Raw genomic sequence first — 21,149 nt, forward strand, 5'->3', positions numbered from 1 at the left:
AATAACAATTCTAGTTAATCTTTTCTTAGAGCTCGGTGTTGTGCTGTTCCTCTGTTATTCCTCCTAGAATTTTATGATTAAATCGACAACTGGGTGTTACCATTCGCCTTTTCAAGGGGTCAGAAACGCTATCTTTTCTCCTTAGGGAGAGCACCTAGACAGTGAGCGAGTTAGGAGACTTGGAAGGCCATTGATGCTCCTCTGGATAATATGCAAATAAGGGAGATGGAATAATACCTCCAGAGTGCCACCTATTGGAAGGCAGCATTCCTTCAAGTAAATGTTAGAATCTTGCTACAAGCCTTGTAACAATGACCAGGAATTGAAAGCAAAGCCAGACTCCATGCCAAGACAGCTCTTTCAGGTTTTTTGCCCTTCATTAGTGTGCAGTAGGATTCTGGCTTTGCTAGAGAGAGTCCTGTGACGAGGATCAGAAACGCTATCTTTTCTCCTTAGGGAGAGCACCTAGACGGTGAGCAAGTGAGGAGACTTAAGACTGTTAATGTTTTTCTGGGTAATATGCAAATAAGCAAACAGCTGTCTGTGCATGGCTTCTGGCTTTGCTTAAATTTCCCAGTCATTGTTACAAGGCTTGTACAAAGAGTCTAACATTGACTTGAAGGAATGTCGCTTTTCAATAGGTGGCACTGTGGAGGTATTGCTCCATCTCCCTTATCTGCCATTTCAAAAGGAGCATGTCCCTACAATCGGATACCGTCAAGTACTAACCGGACAGTCAGCATGTGTCAAGACACCCCAACTGGTAACATCAAGTTACAATGTATTCATAAATGTCTAGGAGGAATAACCACAACGCAGAGGTATACGAAAATATGCTCCGGAATTGTTATTTTTTTGGGAAATGTAATAAAAGAGGCAAGACTGGAGAGCCGACGTCTTCCTTAAGACTCCACACCTTTATCAACATTTGGCATGGTGTTGAATATTGTGCAAAAACTTAGTGCTTTCAAGGTGAAAAGATGCGACAAATCTCTATACCAGGAAGGAGTTTGGAACATGAACAGGTGAGCCGCACCACTCCATGCAGGGAACAATCAGAAGACATGTCTGAGGCAAATGGCACCGGTTGCGTCAAAAAGAGGTTTGCAAATACTCTGCTTAGTTCTTTGTGCAGTAATATTAAAAAAAAATTCTGTTGAGCCAAAGCCTTCAAAAATCACGTAAACATATGAGAGGCGATAAAGTTTCAGAAAAAACTCTTTCGTGCTTACAAAGCAGATGTCAATCTTCTCCAGAATTATCCAAGTCCTCCCAGTCTGAAACACTGATGCCTTCAGATATATTGTCAGCTGAGTGCTGCACTCTCTCCATGCAATGCATGTACATCTCCTGTGTCCACACATCTGCATCAACCAGAACAGACCTGGGAAGAGTCACAACACAGGCTGCCATGCCTGAAATGTCATCCTCTAGTTGAGGTCCTTCCTCCCATAAGCCACTTTCTGCATCATATATGTGTACATAATCCATACGATCGCCTTGGTTATGTGATCTTCCTCCTAGGACATAAATTTTATTTTCAAGAACAGCAATCCCAGGCTCTCCATGACCCGCTGGAACCGGGCTCAGCAGCGACCAATGGTCCCTCTTTGGACAATAACAGGCCACCTGAAAACAGTACAAAAGACACGATCATCTAGAAAGGGACAATAAAATGCTTAGAAAATAAGGATACATTTACAATAATTTCATATCATATTATAATTGTATGCTTACAAAATAGTATAATATAATCAGAGGCAAAGACTAATTTTTGTACACCTTGGATTTTACCCATGTGGTGGTTTTACTGTCCTATTTTTTTTTACCTCAGCTACCAAAATTATTTTTGCAGCGTTTTTTTCATGTGACATGTAGGGCTGTTTTTTAATATCTGTATCCACTGACTTTGTTCCGTTCTTTTTTTTGATGGGGGGGGGGGGGGAGGGGGTGTAAACGTCTAAGATTTTTCTTAATTTATACTTTATTTTTAAAATTAGTATATTTAAAATAAAGTATGGGAGTGGGTTCCTTTTTTGTTTTGGATGTTTTGATATACAATTTGTATAGTTTTGGATTACAGAGGATGACTTAGATATTTTTATTTTATTCTGTACATTTTTCTTTTAACTTATTTTTGTAATTTATTTATTTTTTTTACCATCTATGTCCTCCATAACATCATATAAGACCTCTGGGGGTCATTCACATAAGTTTTGTTTTCAAATTTCATAGTTTTCCTCTGTAGCTGGGGCATCCATAGGAGCCATTGAGTGCTCAGTAACTTAGAAAGGAGTAGGTAGAAGCAGTTAAAAAAAACCCTTTACCTTCTCCTCCAGGTGCTCGGCTGTGTCTGACAGCTGAAGACCTCACCTGCTTCTGCTTGGCTTTAACCCTTTCCAATCCAATTTGTATCCTGGTTTTCCTAGGGGGCTTACTCTTTTTCTGCCATTATACAATGGCGCTATATGCTGGCTAAAGCCAGTACTGCATGAGGTGACACATTGGATAGGCTCCGACAGCAGAGAGGCTGGCAATATACAGTAAGAGAACCCCAAAGGACGTCTTCCAACATCGGAGCTGTACAGTTTTAAATCATAATGTCTTTAGACGTCAGACAGTGGATTGGAAAGGGTTAAAATCATGTCAAAATTCTGCTATCGGCCGGGATTGAAGCCCAGTACCAAGTGTCATATATGTAAGGCACTTGGTCCTTATGGGGCTAAAGGGGGTGTTTCTCAAATGATTAGGGCATGTTTACATGCAGCAGTCATGTCAAAGTTTAAATCAATAAAAAAGCAGCCTTTTGACATGATTTGCAGTAATTGAGGCAAAAATACAGGAGATGCCCCCATCTGAATATACCCATACTTTTTAAACCTAGTTCTAAATGTACCTCACATTAGTAATCTTCCTGTGCCTCACAAGTGCTACTAATGCAAGGCACATGGGGTTATTAATGGAAGGGTGCTTTAACCCTAGAGTATTAGGCTCATGCCCATGGCTATATGTATACAATGCTGCAGGTCTCCCGACACCGTCTTACACATTTGGCATCCATACGCTGTGCTGGCAGAGAGCCAACAGAGACTGTGTATGGCACTGCGCCTGCTCGTGAATCACACGCTCACAGACATGCGCAGTGGGATTTATTTTTAAATTCCTCACTCTGAACACCGTATTGCGTATTGACAGTGTATCATACTCAGCCCATACAACTGTATAGGGCTCACCCTATGTACGTACGCAGAGAAATAGAGCATGCTGTGATTTACTTCTCTCGCGTATCGATACACAGTATCCACATGCCGATGTGCATGGAACAATGAAAGTCCATTGACTTTCACTGACTCCATTTACTACATATCACGCGTGCATGCAACGTACACATGATACATGGTGTAAACACGGTCGTGGACATGGGCCCTTACCCTGAGTGAACATACACCCTATCAAATTTTCAAACTGTTGCCACCAGAGTGCTATGAATTTCATTTCTTTTATTTCGACAAACCTGTATTGAGCTCCTACATGTAGGATGATATACTTTTGAAAAATAAAGGTGTAATATTAACGTCTGTCTGGGAAGGTATAGTTTTGCAGGGTGAAAGGGGTTTTACTTTTTGTATTTTTTTCTATTGATGACCTGTGCTCAGGAGAGGTCATTAGTAAACGATCAGCGGGGCTCTACCGCTCAGCAGATTTCCGATCACAGCGCAGCAGCCCGGATTGGTATTGCAGGTGCAGCTCCCATTGGATTCAAATGCACCAACGAGCTGTTTGAAGTGGCAGTGAAGAGTGGTTGAGCACCACTGTCACTACAGTCCATACTAGGCACAGCGCAGCATAGTGGCTTTGGCTGGTATTGCAGATCAGTCCCATCTGAGCTGCTCTTGTGACTGCTGTAGAGTCTGAGAAGAGGCAGTGGCGCTCACTTGAATGCCACAACCTCTTCAACCAGATGATCAGTGGGGATCCCAAGCGGCGAAGCCCCACTGATAAACTATTGATGACCTATCCTGAAAATAGTGCAGAACTGGAAAACTACTTTAAAGCTAAAATGGGTTGTGCCAACTTATAAAGTTCTCCCTTATCCACGGGATAGGGAATCAAAGTGCTAACGACCACTTGTCCGTCTTTCCGTGTGTGATGTGTGAATTAAATGTAGAGCATTTATACAGCACTTGTGAATGTCAGTTACTGGCTTTCAGCTCCGCCCCCTGATCCCATGACGGTGATGTCATCAGCGGTCCTGTGTACTGAATGAATGATTATGAGCGGACTACATCCCCCACAAACCCCTGCAGCCTCAGTTGCTATGGATACAACATCAGTCAGTCTGTCAGTTTGTAGTGAGACAGCTGGACACCTGTGTAGAGCCTCCAATAAATGACACCTCAAAAATGTACACAAACATAGCTCGTGTGCTGACAGGACCTGTGATGTTGTCACTGCCATGTGATCAGTCACATGGTCTCTGAGCTGAATGTAGTATTATGGGCAGACTACATCACCCACAAACCCCCATGACCTCAGTTGCTATGTATACAGCAGTACTCACTTTGCAGTTTGTATGTTGTGAGACAGCTGGACACCTGTGTGGATACTCCAATACATGACACCTCACAAATGTCCACATACATAGCTGGTGGTGTAGATTGATTAAAGCATAGTCCTTCACCACTATCTTCACATCTCCTGAATGTCCTATAATGTCATCTCAAGTGCTAATGCCGCCAACACCAGTCCAGCCTTCATCTAATCGTGAACCGTTGCCCAGTGTTGAAACAAACCATCGCTGTCATGCAAACATGTCACCACAGAGGGTTCAGCACTGCCCTGAAGCTAATGCAGCTTACATGACACAGAGACAAGCCACAATTTTACCTTAGCCACCAGCTGGTTTGTAAATCTCGTGCAGCAGATATGCAAAAGCAATGAGCCAACATGTCTCCTCAGCGAGCTGCTAAAGTTTGTAAATCACATGCAGCTCATATACAAAAGCAACGTAGCAGAGCTGTGTACTATAATTTTCTAATAATTACTAGTAACTTTATGATCAGTGGTGGCAAGACTGCTGGAAATCCCACCGATCTTGAGAATGGGGATTCTAAAGCTCCCTGCATAAATTAGGTGGCAGCCTCGCAGTGGCTGCATTCATTTCAATTACAATGCCAGAGATTGGCGAGTGCTCCTACTCTGCAATTTCTAGTAGTGCTCCTACTGAATTGAATGGGGCGTTGTCGAGCAAGCATGATCGTCACTTCACTCATATGGTGAGCTTCACAAATCTCTTTCTTGCGATTGATGGGGTTCCAGCAGTAGGAGCCCCACCGATCAAAAAGTTACCCCTATCCTGTGGATAGGGCACAACCCCTTTTACAGTATTATTTTACCAATAATGTTTAAAGAACAAGGGTGTCTGAAATTTACCTCTAAGATATCCTGCCGAAAGCCCTCAACATCATTACTTCCTCCAATGACATAGAGTTTATCCAGAAGTGCCACCATACCATGCCAAGCCCGTATTACTGGCCCCTGGGCAACATATGACCATTGGTCTTTCTCGGAATCATAACAGCAGGTTTCTCTTAAATACGTGTTATCTCTCCTGCCACAAGCAATGTACATGTTACCATCCAAAGCAGCGCCGGCGTGTGCGTGCACCTGTAGTCAGAAACAGCAGATTTGGTATAAAAAAGAAACATTTAATTGCAGGGTAATAGATGTTATGTGCCCCATAAATCTTTTTCCCACAATTGTTGAATAGATACTATTCAGTTGCAGTGAAAATAAACCTACTAACATATAATTTCTTCTGTAGTTTTACTTTCACTGCTAGCAATGTGTAGATATCAGCATGAATGCCAGGCATAGATAATGAGGTTGGGAAATACCTGGTGTGAGAGAATTATTACTGCTGTATCCTTTACTATAAATTAGTGACTATGGAGTTCCAGTTAGCACTAGTCTTCAATTAATTCCCAAAACAAATCCACATTTTACCTGTGCAGCTAATCTACGTTATGGTCTGCCGTATCTGAGATTCAAGACCTGTAATATAGTCACAGCTATTTAATCTACTCGTGGTAACAACCGCTTCACTATTCAAGAGTTGGTCAATGATCTTGCTATGGACACACTTGTGTTAGGGGGTCTGCAGCGCTATTCTTGCTGTAAAAAATAATAAAAGGCCAACAGACCCCATTAAAGGCAATGCAGCCTTTAGACGTCACTGGTATCCATTTGAATATGGATCCAGCGTAGCTCTCCGGTCTCCGATATAAGCGGAAGCTATGATGCTAGTGTGGACACAGTCCAATAACACTAAACAATGGTTTTCAAGATCCCTTGAAAGTGAATCATTCAGAACAAAGTGCTGGAACAAGAGAATCGAAACACTAAAAGGTGTTCTCCAGAAGCAAAACTATTGTTGACCTAGCCTCAGAATAGGTCCCCAACAGCAGATTGACTGGGGTCCACTGCTCGAAATCCTCATCAATCAGCTGATTACATGGTGCTACGGACAGACAGAACTGTTTAAAATAGGATCCATGAACAATACTGTGTGTAATGACACCTCTCTGTCTCATAGTTAGACTATAAACCCCCAACTATAATGCCCCCTATCATCTGACAGCCGATCACCAGCTCTCCCTGCCATGGGGACGTTGGCCGGCTTCTGACAAGCCAATGGTCTCTGTGGCAACGTGTAAATAGTGCAGGAGTTTTTAAAAAAGCGGGACGTTGCAGGCAGATCAGTTACATCTTCCTATTTCTTTTTTAAAAGTCCTACACTAGTTCTCTGTGGGACTGTGCAGGCGGTGTGTGTGCAGAACACAATACCACAGCTTATGGCATGTTCTGCACGGTCCCACAGTGAAACATAGCCCGGAAATCTTCCGGACTATATCACTATGGGCAGTAGAGCTAGTCTTGGAAAATTTCTGGGTGTGCTACTGAAGAGGTTAATTGCCTTTTGTTGGTACACACTTGCTTCATCATATGACTTTAAAGTATACCAGCACTTTCAGATGTCTTTTCAGGATAAGCTGGGTGTGTACTTGAGGAATATCACTATTTATGGCTAATATAGGACTTCTATATGGCAGTTTTCACCAGTTCTTCCCTTTGCAGGCTGTATCTCTAATTCTCAGTTTTTCCTGAACTTGTGGGTAATAACTATCTGCTAAGAGATACCATATCTGCCATAAAAAGCCACATTTGTATTGACCAAGGCCTAGTTTCAGACAGTCGGGGCACTAGCATGCTTCCTAATAAACATGTATGCTCCGATGAGGCGAGGAATTTCACAAGCTGTTGCGAGACCCCTCCGGCAGCGCTTGCATCCCGGGGAACAAAGGATTGGGTATGTTACACTCTTACAAACTCAATCCTACTATCCTCCAATAGCAACTGTTATTGGACAATCGAGCTGCCACCACATATGGCAGATTTTTGGCCAATCCCACAGAAATGTAATATCCTTGTATAATATTGCCAACGCATTAAATGAAAAATGAAAAACTATTTTCTTGCCTGTTTCTGCAGTGGTGCCACGTATTCCCATGTGTTGGTGTATGGGTCATATCTTTCCACCTCCTTGAGCTCATTGTGGTAGTCTCTCCCTGCAACTGCATATATAAATTTCCCCATAACACAGACAGACAGGTCAGCTCGAGGCTGCTGCATGGACTGGATCTGGAACCAGCGGTTGTGCCGGGGGTCATATCTTTGGCATGGTGGAAAAGAAGAAATATTTTATGTTTTCAAGGACAAAGAACACAATCTTAAGTCCAAAAACATTACGCTGCCGAGTTAGGATCTTTTCAAAGTGCGTTAATGGCTTCTGTTAAACGTATGCACTGGGAAAAACTCCAGATGTATATGTTTAAAGGAGACTGTGGAGGATGCCCAACACTGGCATCCATCACCTATTGGATATAATGGCACCTTGTAAAAAAACCCAAAAAAAACAGCTGTTAAATGGTAAACTATAGATGTATTTGGCGTATGCACTGGGACACATCCCTGCACATATGTCAAAAGGATCAGAAAAAGGAACTATGAAAGTAGCCTTAAAATAAACTAACTAATATTTTATATATAATGTGCTAGGTCCACAGACACGGCCTTTAAGAAAAAAAAAATAGACCAAATATGTATGGCTAGTCTAATTAACCCCTTCATGACAGAGGAGCAGAGCCCACTCTATACCCAGCAGGTGTTAGCAACGAAACGATGAAAAAAATAAAAATAGCTCAGCAATGAAAGGGTAAATAAAGTACATTATAAAAGGATTTCCAGCTAAATTAAGCACTGCTGTCCCAAATGTTCCTTTGATACATTAGGACTTCCATAAATGTATAGTTGGCAGTGATGGAATATCCGTCTCATATCTTCACCCCTTCGCTGCCATCCAGGTTCCACTGTGATTCCCATCTCCATGCACCTTTCTTTACGCAGGATGGAAACCAGGATGGCACCTATGCTAGTTTTGTAAACCGTAATGTGAAACCAGCCTAGTGGAAACTAAGGTTTTATTTTTTAGGGATTTGTTAAAAAACAGAAACAGTCTCCATTTGTATCAGTTTAGCATCCGTTTTACTGGATCTAGCTGTTAGTGAAAATAACTTTTTTCTAGTTTCCGTCTCAGCATGCGCAGAAGAAAAATAAGAATCCGATAAACGGTACAAATTACATACAAACTGAGGACTTTCCACCTGTATCTGTTCTCCATTGACAGTAATGTTAAAAAATGGGCTACTTTCTATCAAGTTTCCGTTTTTTCTTTTTTTTGTATGGGGAAAAAAAAAGGCGCAGCAAACTGCAATAGTGTTTCCTTGAAAAAAAAAACCCCAAACAGAGCACTAAAAAAACCAAAACCAAAACAAAACACACGGAAGTTAATGGAAAACGAAACTGAAACATTTATTTGTTTTTCTATCCACATGACAGAACAGAAGAGAGAAAACCACGAACACAGAAGTAAAGAGAGCCTCAGCGTCCCACACCGTCCACATGATGTCACACAATACAGCATTCATCTGACCAGTCATTGTGGGGCCCATTTACTAATACTGTGTAAAGGTCAGATAGTACAAACTAAGACAGTCTTAAACTGTGCCAGTTCATTACAGCTGTATGGATTATCTGTTAAAACTGTCTAGTCTAATAGCTGGCCTAATTTACACCAAAAATTGCACCAAAATTTTAGTGCAAACTAGGCCACGCCCCTTTTCCCAGATAAGTTCAAGAAAAGGGTCTAAAAATACATGGCAAGTGTGGCGCAAGGCACGTAAGACAGTTTTCTGGTGCAATTTGCGCCAGTAAATTGTTGTATTTTGAATAGTAAATCTACTCACGAACACCTTCCTATCAAAGCCAGAATTCGCTTTTCTATTTGTGCGGCAGTAGCTGTGGGATCGGAACAGACGGGCTAGCCCTTGCTCCTCATATGCATAAATGTGACCTGGGCACCCATGACACGGTCAGCGGTTTACGAATTGTGCTTTATTGGACCACTTCAGGTAGGTACTAACCTCTGAATACTGGGAACATGTTATGGGGATACTGTAACCCAGTTATCTATAGCCATCAAACCTTTTCTCCTTGTCTGAGTCGCTAGGTCCTTACACTTGCTCATTTCTCCTACTTCCAACATATCAACTTCAATAACTGACTGTATGCTAAAGCTTTATGGTCGGTTTACTGATTTTCAGTTCAGCCTGCTTACAAATGTCCCCTAAAAGAACAGGTACACTTTGCTACGTCCATTGGGTTTATTTATTTACATGATCTGAAAAAGATGATAGTACAAGGTTCTAGTTGTGTGTGTGCTGCTACAACTATTGGGGCACAGTCCCACATAGCAGTCACTATGCGTCTGTTGAGCAGGTGGGTTGTGGCCGAGAACCCTGCCGTTATGCAGGTCTGTGCAGCTTGCTAATGAACTGTAAGTTGTAACTAGCCATGCAGTTGGCCTCAAACTGTGCTACTATTTACCCCTTAAAGTCCAGGCTCTTTGGTATACTGTAGTCAACTATGCTATTCCATACCTATTCCAACAGAGGTTTTTAGCCTGCGTCAGGTGAATGGAGCCTTATGCATATGTTTAGCATATATCCTGGGAGCTTTTTAGAATTTATATTCGCCCATTAATTATCAGATAGAGAAAAAAATTGAACATTCTAGTGAATAATCTCTGAATTTATGTAATAACCTAGATCTTGTTAGCAATGCTGATAACAGTAATCAAAATAGGATTCGGTTTCATTCACAAACGGTTAATAGTATAAGTGACAGAAAATAATTACTGTTAATACACTGTATGTACATACAAAATAAACGGAATATTCCCTTACCTCCAGCATCGCGCTTCTGCACGGTACCCCCTCACATTGTTGTCTCCCCCAATTAAGTAGACAAAGTTATTGAATACAGCAATGCCTTGGTTAGACATGCGAGGTGCCTGAGGGGCAGTTAGGGGTCTCCAATCCCCAGTCAAAGGATTTAAATATTTGGCTTGGTCGCTGAGAACAGTGTAAGGGGTAGAGTACATGCCTCCGAAGCCCACCACACAGTTGAACTCAGAACGCAGTTGCGTGTGGCTCCCTTGTAGGACTGGCTGCATTATTTCATTCTTGTGATATTCCAGAGCATTGGACACCGTGGCTTTGAGGGGACACGGTCCCAGCTTGTCGTGTAATCTCTGTAGCACCGGGAGCTCCATCAAAGGAAAGCGAACAGTTTCCAATAACTTTGGAGACTCAGACAGGCTCACCTGGTTTGTCTCCACTTGCTCTGCAGTGTAATGATATAGCAAAGCCCCCTCATACACCTCATTTTCAGAGCCTACCTGAAAGACAAATGTAATGCAATGCATGGGTTTATTATGGAAGTATCAGTCATTAAGCCCACATCTTCAGAGTCTCTGCTTCTAGGTGTCCTCTTCTCACAGCTAGCGTTATGAACTTATCTATCAGTACCTAAAGAGAGGTCATTATTTTGCTGGATCCCAATCATACCTCAAGCCGTAGTTTTATAAGGGTCCTTCCACACTCTGTGAAACACCCACGTTTGTACTCCAAAAAATGAATGACAGCGTAGCATTTAACGGACCATAGGGTACAGGGGGTTAAACAACGTAGCCAAACGATGCATACGTTTCCCTGAGTTTTTTTTGTGGAACACTTACTGATCATTTCTGTTCCACACAAAAAAAAAATTATATATATATGTGTATACATGTATACTTTTTTGTGATCAAATGCCTGGAAGGAAAAATGTTGAACTTTAAAACGTTATTAAGAAAAAAAAAACATTACAGTGAAAAACATACATTTTTCATATCAAAATAGATGAAAAAAAATGTAGCAAGATTAGAGATGAGCGAGCACGCTCGGTAAGGTCAGTTACTCGAGCGAGCCTCGCTCATCTCAAGTAACTGCCTTCTCCTCCAAACATGCTCTAGGACGTACATATACGTCATGGAGGTTCAGGGTTTGTATACAGGAGGATCAGGGGTCAATTCCGCTCCATATAATGTGGGTGCCCGCTGTTTCTTACAGAGGACACCCGCCCCACCTCAGCTCTGAACAGCGCTTACGCTGATAGGAGCTGTTAACAGTTTAAATGCCGTCAATTTTGACAGCGGCATTTGAAATGCCCCTATCAATGTTCAGGGTCCCATACTGCCCCCATAATGAGATCGCGGGGTGCTGTTTGGTTGCCATGTTATCTGTATCCTTCTGAAAGCCCCCAGGGCTGACATTGCAAAATGTCTATCAAGTCATGCCTGTGATGTGGCTTCATAGATTGCCTGTCAGATCACAGTATAGTGTAATACTATTGTATTACATCATAAGGAGTAATCAAACCATTGCAAGTTCACGACTACTATAGGGACTAAAAAAATATACAAAATCAGTTTAAAAAAAAGTGTTATCAGTTATTGAAAAAAATTAAAAGATAATAAACATTAAAAAAAAAGAAAACTTTTGCCATATTTATAATTTAAAAAAATCTAAATTAAAAAAAAAGAACACATATATAGTATCACTGCATCCATAAAAGTCCGATTTATCAAAGTAACACGCTATTTACCACGCACGGTGAAGTCGTCAGGAGAAAAAAAGTACAAAACACAACCTGCCAGAATTGCGCTTTTTTGGTCACCCTATCTCCAAGAATTTTTTTTTATAAAAAGCAATCATAATGTCATATGTACTCCAAAATTGTACCAATAGAAACAACAGGATGACCCATAAAAAATGTGCTCTCGCACAACAATGTCAATGCAAAATTAAAAATATTATGGCTGTCAGATGATGATATTATAAAATTAGAACAGCAAAAAGACCCAAACTATATAAATTTGTTATCGCAGTAATTGTACTGAACCATAGAGACAAGAACCCCCTCAAAAATGGCGGAATTTCATTTTTTTTCCTATTTCATTTTTTTTTTTTTAAAGTTTTTCAGTACCATTAAAAACCACAACTTGTTCCACAAAAAGCAAGCCCTCAGACAGCTACGTTGATGGATAAATGAAAGAGTTAGGATTTTTTTCAAAGTGGGGAGGAAAAACCCAGTGAAGAAAAAGAAAAGTTCCGGGTCCTGCTACAATTTGTAAGTAGTAGATAACACTTTTTTCCCTATAGATTTCTCTTTTTCCATTATGACAACAAAAAGTAGCAACAGCCATGTTTGAAAATGTACCTCTAGTCGATTACTGCGAAGAAGAGAGTACACTTTCTCCAAAGGGAGGTGCCTGTATACTTGAGTACGTGAAAAGGTAATAAAGTTTTTATGTACAAAGGAATCCAACTCTTCACCAAGCTGGTCGAGGTGGAATAGCTCCGCTAGCTTGTACATCTCCACAACATTTTCCTCATCCACCCAGGAAATAAGAAAGTCACAGCAGTAACTGATGACTTCAGATATCTGAGAAAAGAAAAAGACCATAAGACTCAGTTAGACAGGAGCTTCACATCTCAAAACAACATAAATACTGACATAATTGTGCTTAAGGTGATTTACAGCTTCCATATTGAATGGATCTACTTCAAAAGTTGAAAAACTGTGTTCTCCTCACTTTATTTGTAGTGATCTGGAGTTGCAGCCCATATTAAGGTTCAGGGCTGCACTCTCAACTGGAAGTGTGTCATTGGAAACAGTCGCCAACTTATCGTCAAATCCCCCTAACAGCGGAGCTCCTCTAAAATGAATGTGGAAGTACTTGGTATAATGAGGACTGCTCCAAGAATGTAAATACACTGACCAGCAAGCAATGGTGGGAGATCCCTGCTCTGAAGCTTACTAGTTATGCATGGAACGTTCAGGTGATTACTTACCCTTGCTGGCCACTTTTATGCTAAATGGGTTCAAAAGTATTTACTGGTTAATTTGTTAATACATTTTTACATTTGTTAGAGCTCCATTTTACCGATACAGAAGCTTAAAGAGAGACATTCCCACCAAGGGCTGGAGCTAGATGGCAACTTGAGTCGCTGTGTGGCACAGCCACTTCAAATTTACATTGAAGTGGATGGGATTACAATGTATGCTGCAGTTCGCTGCAACTATGGATCACAGGTCACAAAAAAAGCCAACCTTTTATTCCCTTCTTTTGTGACCTACAACCTGCTGTTGCTGAACCTGTGACTTGCACTGCATCAGCATTGACTTCAATGTGAGTGCGAGGATGCAAGACTACACAGCAATTATTGCTTACGCAGCTCCTGTTGCAGCCAAAAGCCTAAGACATTTTATTGTTTCTCCATCTATTGGGAATCAAGAATCTCTTGTCAAGTAAAGATTATAGGAGGAGATGAAGTGGAGAGGCGTCTGCACTTCGTTTCAGTAACTCACATAGACTTCAATAACAGTCACATAATCTCTCCATTCCATCATGTCCTATACGTGGCTGCCTTGGCTTGTTGAATTGTGGTGAAGGGATCAGTTCTCCCAATAGGTGGGGGTTTTAGAGATGAAAGCCCCATCTATTAACAATTTTATAGATGAGATTATTAATCTTGTGCCCCTTCCTATTTTACACAAATATGAAGATTTTTAATCCCTTTATATAGATTATTTGGTTTTAAAGGGAACCCGTCACGTCCCCACGGCACCATAAACTAAGTAATGGTGCTGTCAGGGGATGTGACAAGGAGCCGGGTGATGTACTTTTTTTACTCACCCTCTCTCGTGATCCAGAGGTGTCACCTGGTGAAGTAGGTCCGCAGCACAAAAATCGGACTCTTTTTAGAGTGCGCACGGGACTCAGAAAAGAGTCAGATTTTCGAGTGCCGCCAGGACACCACTTGGATCAAGGGAGCAGGCAAGTATAAAAAAAATACATCACCCAGTTTTCCGTCACATCCCCCAACAGCACCATAGGTTAGTTATTACCCAAAGGTTCATGTTGGCCTTCTTAAACTTCACAATCCTAATTAAAAAGTTTTGTCAAACTTTTTCCAGTCATCTGCAGGTAAAGTTATAAATATTTATTTATCTTAAACCTATAAAAAAAGTTGCCCCCTCCTGCTAGTTTTGGAGAGTAATCGGTACAGTTTTTAGGAACCATAAGTATTACAAGGTGTTTTCAGCTATAGAAATGCTGCTGCTGCTTAACTGGCTTTTCTTCAGTCAGATCGTTCCAGGTACTTACTAGGTATAAAAATATTAACAAGAAACTTAGGTAGAAACACACAACATATAAGGGAATTTCTTATTATTAATCCACAGCTGAGAAGGCCTGGTTTATGTACAAAGTCATCATTAGTTAAAATCAGCAAAACGTGATTAAATCTAAAATGTTGCCTTGTGCCCACCTGAAGCTGGCAAGCTGCTGCAAGTATCTCCTGCACATTGTGAATGCCAAGTTCCAATTCAGAGGTGTATATGAAATCCAGAATCTTGCACATGGCATTATATGTGATACCGTGGATCTGCACCTCATGTTGATCCATTTCTCTTAAGCCTCCTGCAAACATCCCCCTGATGAAACACATTAATTGTATGAATGAGTATGTGACAGCACAGGTAGCCCGCATCACATCTGTTCTGCATCAGATAAGTCTATTGTGAGAAGCTAGTGCAAGTAATAGTCCAGAGGCACGCACTGGACCATATCATGTCACGTGTGTTTGATCTAGGAATTACACGGGTTGCATGACAACGGACAATTGTAAATTGACTTTTTTCCGCACACATGCAACTGTTGCATAGATCCATGTATCCTTTTTCTGCTCCTTGTAAGATCTCAGTATTATGTGTTCATGCTGATGTTTGTAGACTTTTTGAACCTTGTCTTGGCTCAGTCTATATAGGCACCTTTAGCTTTGCTTAGCCTAAAGGGGTTGTCCAGGTGTAAACTAATGATGAACTAATCCGAAGAATAAGTCATTAATAATAGATTGACAAGGGTCTGTTGCCAGGGATGCCTGCCAATCAGCTCTTCCTTGGGCTTGTGTGCTTTTGCACTGATCTGATTTCTGCAGGAAGTAGACAGCTCCGTTCTCACTGCAGCGGCCAAGCTTGGTATTACAGGCCCAGCTCACACTGAAACTAATGGGAGCTTGGCCTGCAATACCAAGCCTGGCCACTGCAGTGAGAACGGAGCTGTCTGCTTTCTACGGAAATCAGCTCATTGCATGAACATGCTGACCCAGCAAGCGGCTCATTGTTGGGATCCTGGGTGGCAGACCCCTGCTGATCTATTATTGATGGCCTATCCCGCTGACAGGCCATCAGTAGTTTGCAACTGGGCAATCCCTTTAAAGCTAGGTCCAATCGTATTCCTTGCCTTCCCTTACTGTAACTCCAGCTATCCTGAACGGTCTGTATTGGGGTTTGGACTATAAGCACTGGAGTGGATACATATAGTAACTCAAATGTCTACACTTGCTCTTATTGGGAGGCCACCATGTCATTGCACATTTAGCGAAACATTACTGGACTGCAGGCCCAGTTGTGAGATTGTTACAGCCATGTATGTAGAAAAAATCTTCAGCTTGTTGATACCTTATAGACGAACTAAACTAAAAAAGGAACACAAACAGTAAATGAATAATATTACTCTATAATCCTGCTGGCTTTTCAACTGTATAAGGGCTCATTCACACGAGCGTATGTGTACAACGTTGCGAGGTTCCCACAGCGTTGTAAGCATCGCAGCTCATACGCTCTGCTGGCAGAGAGTGCGTAAGGGCTACAATTGGCGCTGTGCATGCCCGGGATTCTAACATCACGGACATACACTGTACAATTTTTTTTTTAATTCCCCGCTCTGTGCAGTGCCGGGCTGCGTATTGAAACGCTGCGCAAACTAAATGCCTGTGTATGGACAGCGTATGATACGCGGAGAAATAGAGCATGCTGCGATTCATCTCTCCTGCGTATCATACGCAGTGTCCACTTGCAATCCACAGGCAGATCTGAATGGAAGAATGAAAGTCCACTGACTTTCATTACCTCCATTCACCGCATGTGAAGCACGGGAAATACACGATGACAATACGCCCGTGTGAGTGAGCCCTAAGGATTTAGACAAAGCAAATGTGGAGGAACACAATACACTAAACATACCTTAGCTTCTCAAGTATCGGTAGGGGCATCCTTTTTCTCATGTCATACTTCACCTGTGATTATCACCAGCCGATACCTTGAGGATGCGCCGATTTCAGTACTTCCTGCCTGTGGTTTCCTATAATGGCACTCTCTTATTTCTAAGCACTTCTAATAATATTAAAGTACTGAAAATATATGTTGGACATTTAATAGGAACAGTGGATTTGAACATGCATCAGCATATAAGGGAAGATGTGTTGTATGGGCTGTAATAACCTACTAATAACCGTAGAAAATGTATGGGGCATAGAATGGGATAGCTTGGTAATTGTATCCTGTGGCTTTAGAGATGAAGAATGAAGGCAAATAACAGACATAACAATGTTCTCACAGTACGATCAGACTTCTGATTTTTTTTCCCTTTTAAATCACTTGGTCAACTGAAGGCTAAAAAGGACTCTTTTGGCCTCTGTTTGACTAATGGAAGAAGAAGAAAAGAAGGGACTTATTTGTATAGCACCAACTTATTCTGCAGTGATTTTAGGATTTCCGCCACTGAAAGTTTGCATAGGAGTGCATTACAATACGCACTCCTATGCAGACGGCCGCGGTTTGGCCGCGCGAAATCTCGCGCGGCAAACAAACCGCGGCATGTCCTATTTTTGTGCGGGGCTCGCACTCACCCGGCCGCTGGCTCCGGTCTGCGCATGCGCCGGCTGTGCGGCAGCCGGCACACGAAAGAGCCGGGGCCGCCAGGCGCGGGTGAGTACGCGCTCGTCCCTGCAGGCTCTCGGGTCGGGTCCCGCGGCGAGAATTCTCGCTGCCGGATCCGACCCGCTCGTCTGCAGGCGGCCATAAACACAAAAAACTAGATGTGAATGGGGCTTTACTCACTCAAAAAATGGAAGTAGGTTAGAAAAAAGAAGAAACATAATGGTTTGCTAGACAATAAATTGTTGAGGATGGTTGCCAAGGAAAAAAGGAGAGAAGCCAAGGTGCATGGGTAGAAGCCAACTCCTAAATAACTGCAAAAAAGAACCATCCTGCTGGTCAATGGGCAGGATAAAGCAAGGTGGTGGGAAGACAAGAATCCTCATCCTGTGGTTTGTTCATTGAATAAAATGCTATAAATTAGGATCCTCATCCAAACCATGAATCCTTGTTTCATCAAACAGGAGCAGAAAATGCTGGTGATCAAACAGAAACTGAGAACCAAAGTGGGATTGGGGCTAAGGAAAGGCGGTAGTCCAAGTACGCTACGGATGGTGCAACTCTGGGCAAAGACGGAAAAATTGGGTTTTGGCCAGAGTCATGGAGTTCTAGTGGACGAAAGGTTAAAATTTACTGAATGGCTCCATTACGTACCCCCGGCTGTTCCCATCAAGCACGCAAGGCAGTTCTGGTCATGCCAATAGAAAAAGAGAAAAGTGAGCAATTTTGGGAGCAGTGCCATTCAGACACATGAAACTGTAGGTTCATATAACATGCCACAATTCTGTCCAAAAGTGGAATTCTTTCTCATTTTTGCCCAGTTGTTTACTCTGTCAAGTACCTGAAAGAATGTTAACCCTCTACAAGACTATTACCAACTAGAAATGTATGGCAAATCCATAGGACATTCCATAAATGTCCGACACAGGCAAGGCCCACCTCTAGAATGCAGGTAAAGAATGAACGTAGGTTTCATGGTTTGGTTTTTTTAAGTGTATTTTATTTAATTTTTATTTATGTATTTTTGGAATGTGCGATCCTCCAATTGCTTCAATTAAATATTGCAACGCTATTATATTGCAATATATTATACCTGTCAGTGGCATAATAATAGGCATATAATCATGTTAGGACCCGGCTGCTGTTGCAACACAATGGCCCCAACTGACGGCATTAGAGCTGATGGGCTGACAGAGTGAGGCCCCTCCATATGTCTCATAAAGTGATGGTGTATTGCTATTGCCTCTAGAACTTCAAAATAAAGGATCGGCAGCCCCAATCCAGCACCAAGGCCTATTCACAGTCCTTCCCAGCACATAGGTACCCTAACCATCCGCTGTGCATGGAACTGTAGTACAGCACCGGTAAATGGGACCGTGCCATAGTGCCTTTAATGGCAAGGTGGCTACAATACAGGGAAAACAGAGACAGGGTTACAGCACTGCGGCTCCCTTATTCTTAGGATCAGCGAGGGTCCCATAGGTTGGACCCCCGCTGATCACAGAATGGTAGTGTATCCTAACAATATGCCATGACTTTGTTAGATGGGAATACCACTTTAATCAATTCTCTGTAAAATAAACATATTCCAATGACATTTTAAGTAATGACTCCGTGCAAGTGGAAGCCCATAAACCAGGTCCTTCTACTATACCTGAAATAATCACAGGATGCAGCTAAGAGGATTCGATGAGCCTTCACAGATCTCCCTTCCAGCTTGAGGACCACATCAAACAATATCCCTCCATCGCGGAGCCCCATAAGACCATCCAGAAGAGTCTGCGAGTGCTGAGTGCTCCGGTATATGGTGTTCTGTGGAATGGGCTGCTTCTTCAGCACATGATTAGGCTTCACAACCTCGTGGTCCTCTGCCATGGTTGCCGAAATATTCTAAAGCCAAGCTTGTGCCAGTATCTCATCCATATGAAGCAGAGGTCAGCAGTTCTCTGACCTCACACCCCAGATACCTCTGAAAGAGAAGTTGTGAAAGTAAGTGTCCTTGTATGCCCTGTCCCCTGCTATAAAGGACGAGGCAGTGTCGGTGCGGATCGCCTGCGGTTCCAGGTTCCTCCCACACTCCAAAAACATCCTGAAAGGCAAACTGGCTCTAGCAGATTGTTTTCAAATTTGTTGCAAAGGAAATTAAGATTGTAATCCACAAGGGGGCCTCCTCCGCACTGGGGGCAGGGAAAAGGGGGCCTCCTCCGCACTGGGGGCAGGGAAAAGGGGGCCTCCTCCGCACTGGGGGCTGGGAAAAGGGGGCCTCCTCCGCACTGGGGGCTGGGAAAAGGGGGCCTCCTCCGCACTGGGGGCTGGGAAAAGGGGGCCTCCTCCGCACTGGGGGCTGGGAAAAGGGGGCCTCCTCCGCACTGGGGGCTGGGAAAAGGGGGCCTCCTCCGCACCGGGGGCTGGGAAAAAGGGGCCTCCTCCGCACCGGGGGCTGGGAAAAAGGGGGTCTCCTCCACACCGGGGGCAGGGAAAAGGGGGCCTCCTCCACACCGGGGGCAGGGAAAAGGGGGCCTCCTCCACACCGGGGGCAGGGAAAAGGGGGCCTCCTCCACACTGGGGGCAGGGAAAAGGGGGCCTCCTCCACACTGGGGGCAGGGAAAAGGGGGCCTCCTCCACACTGGGGGCAGAGAGGGGGGTCCTACGCACCGGGGGCAGGGAAAAAGGGGGTCTCCTCTGCACCGGGGGCAGGGAAAAAGGGGGTCTCCTCCGCACTGGTGGCAGAGAGGGGGGTCCTCCGCACCGGGGGCAGGGAAAAAGGGGGCCTCCTCCGCACCAGGGGCAGGGAAAAAGGGGGTCTCCTCCACACCGAGGGCAGGGAAAAAGGGGGTCTCCTCCGCACCGAGGGCAGGGAAAAAGGGGGTCTCCTCCGCACCGAGGGCAGGGAAAAAGGGGGTCTCCTCCGCACCAGGGGCAGGGAAAAAGGGGGTCTCCTCCGCACCGGGGGCAGGGAAAAAGGGGGTCTCCTCCATGCAGTCATTTTTCATCCAAATATATTTTTTAGACGTTTGTAGAAAAAAAAACAAAAAAAACACCATGAATCTTAACACCCCCTGTCCACGGCGGCCGACGCTTCCCATAGCATTGCTATGGAAAGTGCCAGCACCTGTCCACGAGCGGAGAATCATGGATTTTTTTGGACGGCGCTATTCTCCGATCAATAAATTGAACTTCCCACTTCTTGTAAGCGTGGAGTGCCGCCGCTCACCTCCGTGTACTGCGCCGCAGAATATGTCAGCGCTTCATACAATGACCAATGTTACATAGGAGACAACAGGGAGCAGCGGCGCACAATATTGTCACATGTCACCTTCTGCAAAACCGAAAGCTACCGACGACACGCAGTAACAGAACGCCTCCAGCTGTCATCCAAAGGGCACAAACAACACCGGTGACTGGCACAGAGTGCTCACCTGGCACTGCCACCACAGGGCACCAGCCTGGTGACACATCCAGGCCCAACTGACTATAAAGCAGTGTCCTGTAGAGTGGAGGAGCCACTGCCACTTCCTGCTCTAGTACCATGATGTTGCTGCTATTCAGGGGCGGAGACCTGCAGAGTAGTCACAGCCCCGCCCACACTGCTGTAGGCTACCCGCGTGTCACGTGAGCTGGCTCCGCTCCCTCTCCGGGTGACGTTATTATTACCTGTGCGGCTCCGCTCACCTGGCATTCCAGTAGCCATACCTGAGCGTTAGCGTCACTTCCGCAAACATGGCGTCACGCGGGCTGCAGTCTGCAGAAAGAGAGAGAAGTTGCAGCGCCGCAGACTCCTCCCACCAGGCAGCACCACGAGCCGTGCACGGGGCTTTTAGCCAATCAGCGCGAGGAGGCGTGGTCTCAGCGGCGCTGCGCTTCTT

General features: G+C 43.7%; 1 protein-coding gene across 3 annotated transcripts; it reads right to left on the reverse strand.

Annotated features, from left to right (window-relative positions):
* Nucleotides 1–898: 898 nt before the first annotated feature.
* Nucleotides 899–21,097, reverse strand: KLHL22 (kelch like family member 22). 3 transcript variants are annotated; one of them, XM_066603564.1, is made up of 8 exons: nucleotides 20,938–21,097; nucleotides 18,938–19,252; nucleotides 14,835–15,000; nucleotides 12,721–12,945; nucleotides 10,365–10,858; nucleotides 7,540–7,732; nucleotides 5,434–5,667; nucleotides 899–1,629 (listed from the first exon to the last, which is right to left on the reverse strand). In XM_066603564.1, exons 2-8 carry the CDS (start codon nucleotides 19,156–19,158, stop codon nucleotides 1,243–1,245), a joined length of 1,920 nt encoding a protein of 639 aa, XP_066459661.1. In that variant the 5' UTR covers nucleotides 19,159–19,252; nucleotides 20,938–21,097; the 3' UTR covers nucleotides 899–1,242. The 3 variants fall into 3 exon arrangements, with proteins under 3 accessions (XP_066459661.1, XP_066459662.1, XP_066459663.1); XM_066603565.1 differs by having other exon boundaries at nucleotides 20,977–21,091; XM_066603566.1 differs by lacking the exon at nucleotides 20,938–21,097 and adding an exon at nucleotides 20,703–20,851.
* Nucleotides 21,098–21,149: the final 52 nt, after the last annotated feature.

The sequence above is a fragment of the Eleutherodactylus coqui genome, chromosome 5, assembly GCF_035609145.1.
Source record: "Eleutherodactylus coqui strain aEleCoq1 chromosome 5, aEleCoq1.hap1, whole genome shotgun sequence".
NCBI lineage: Eukaryota > Metazoa > Chordata > Amphibia > Anura > Eleutherodactylidae > Eleutherodactylus > Eleutherodactylus coqui.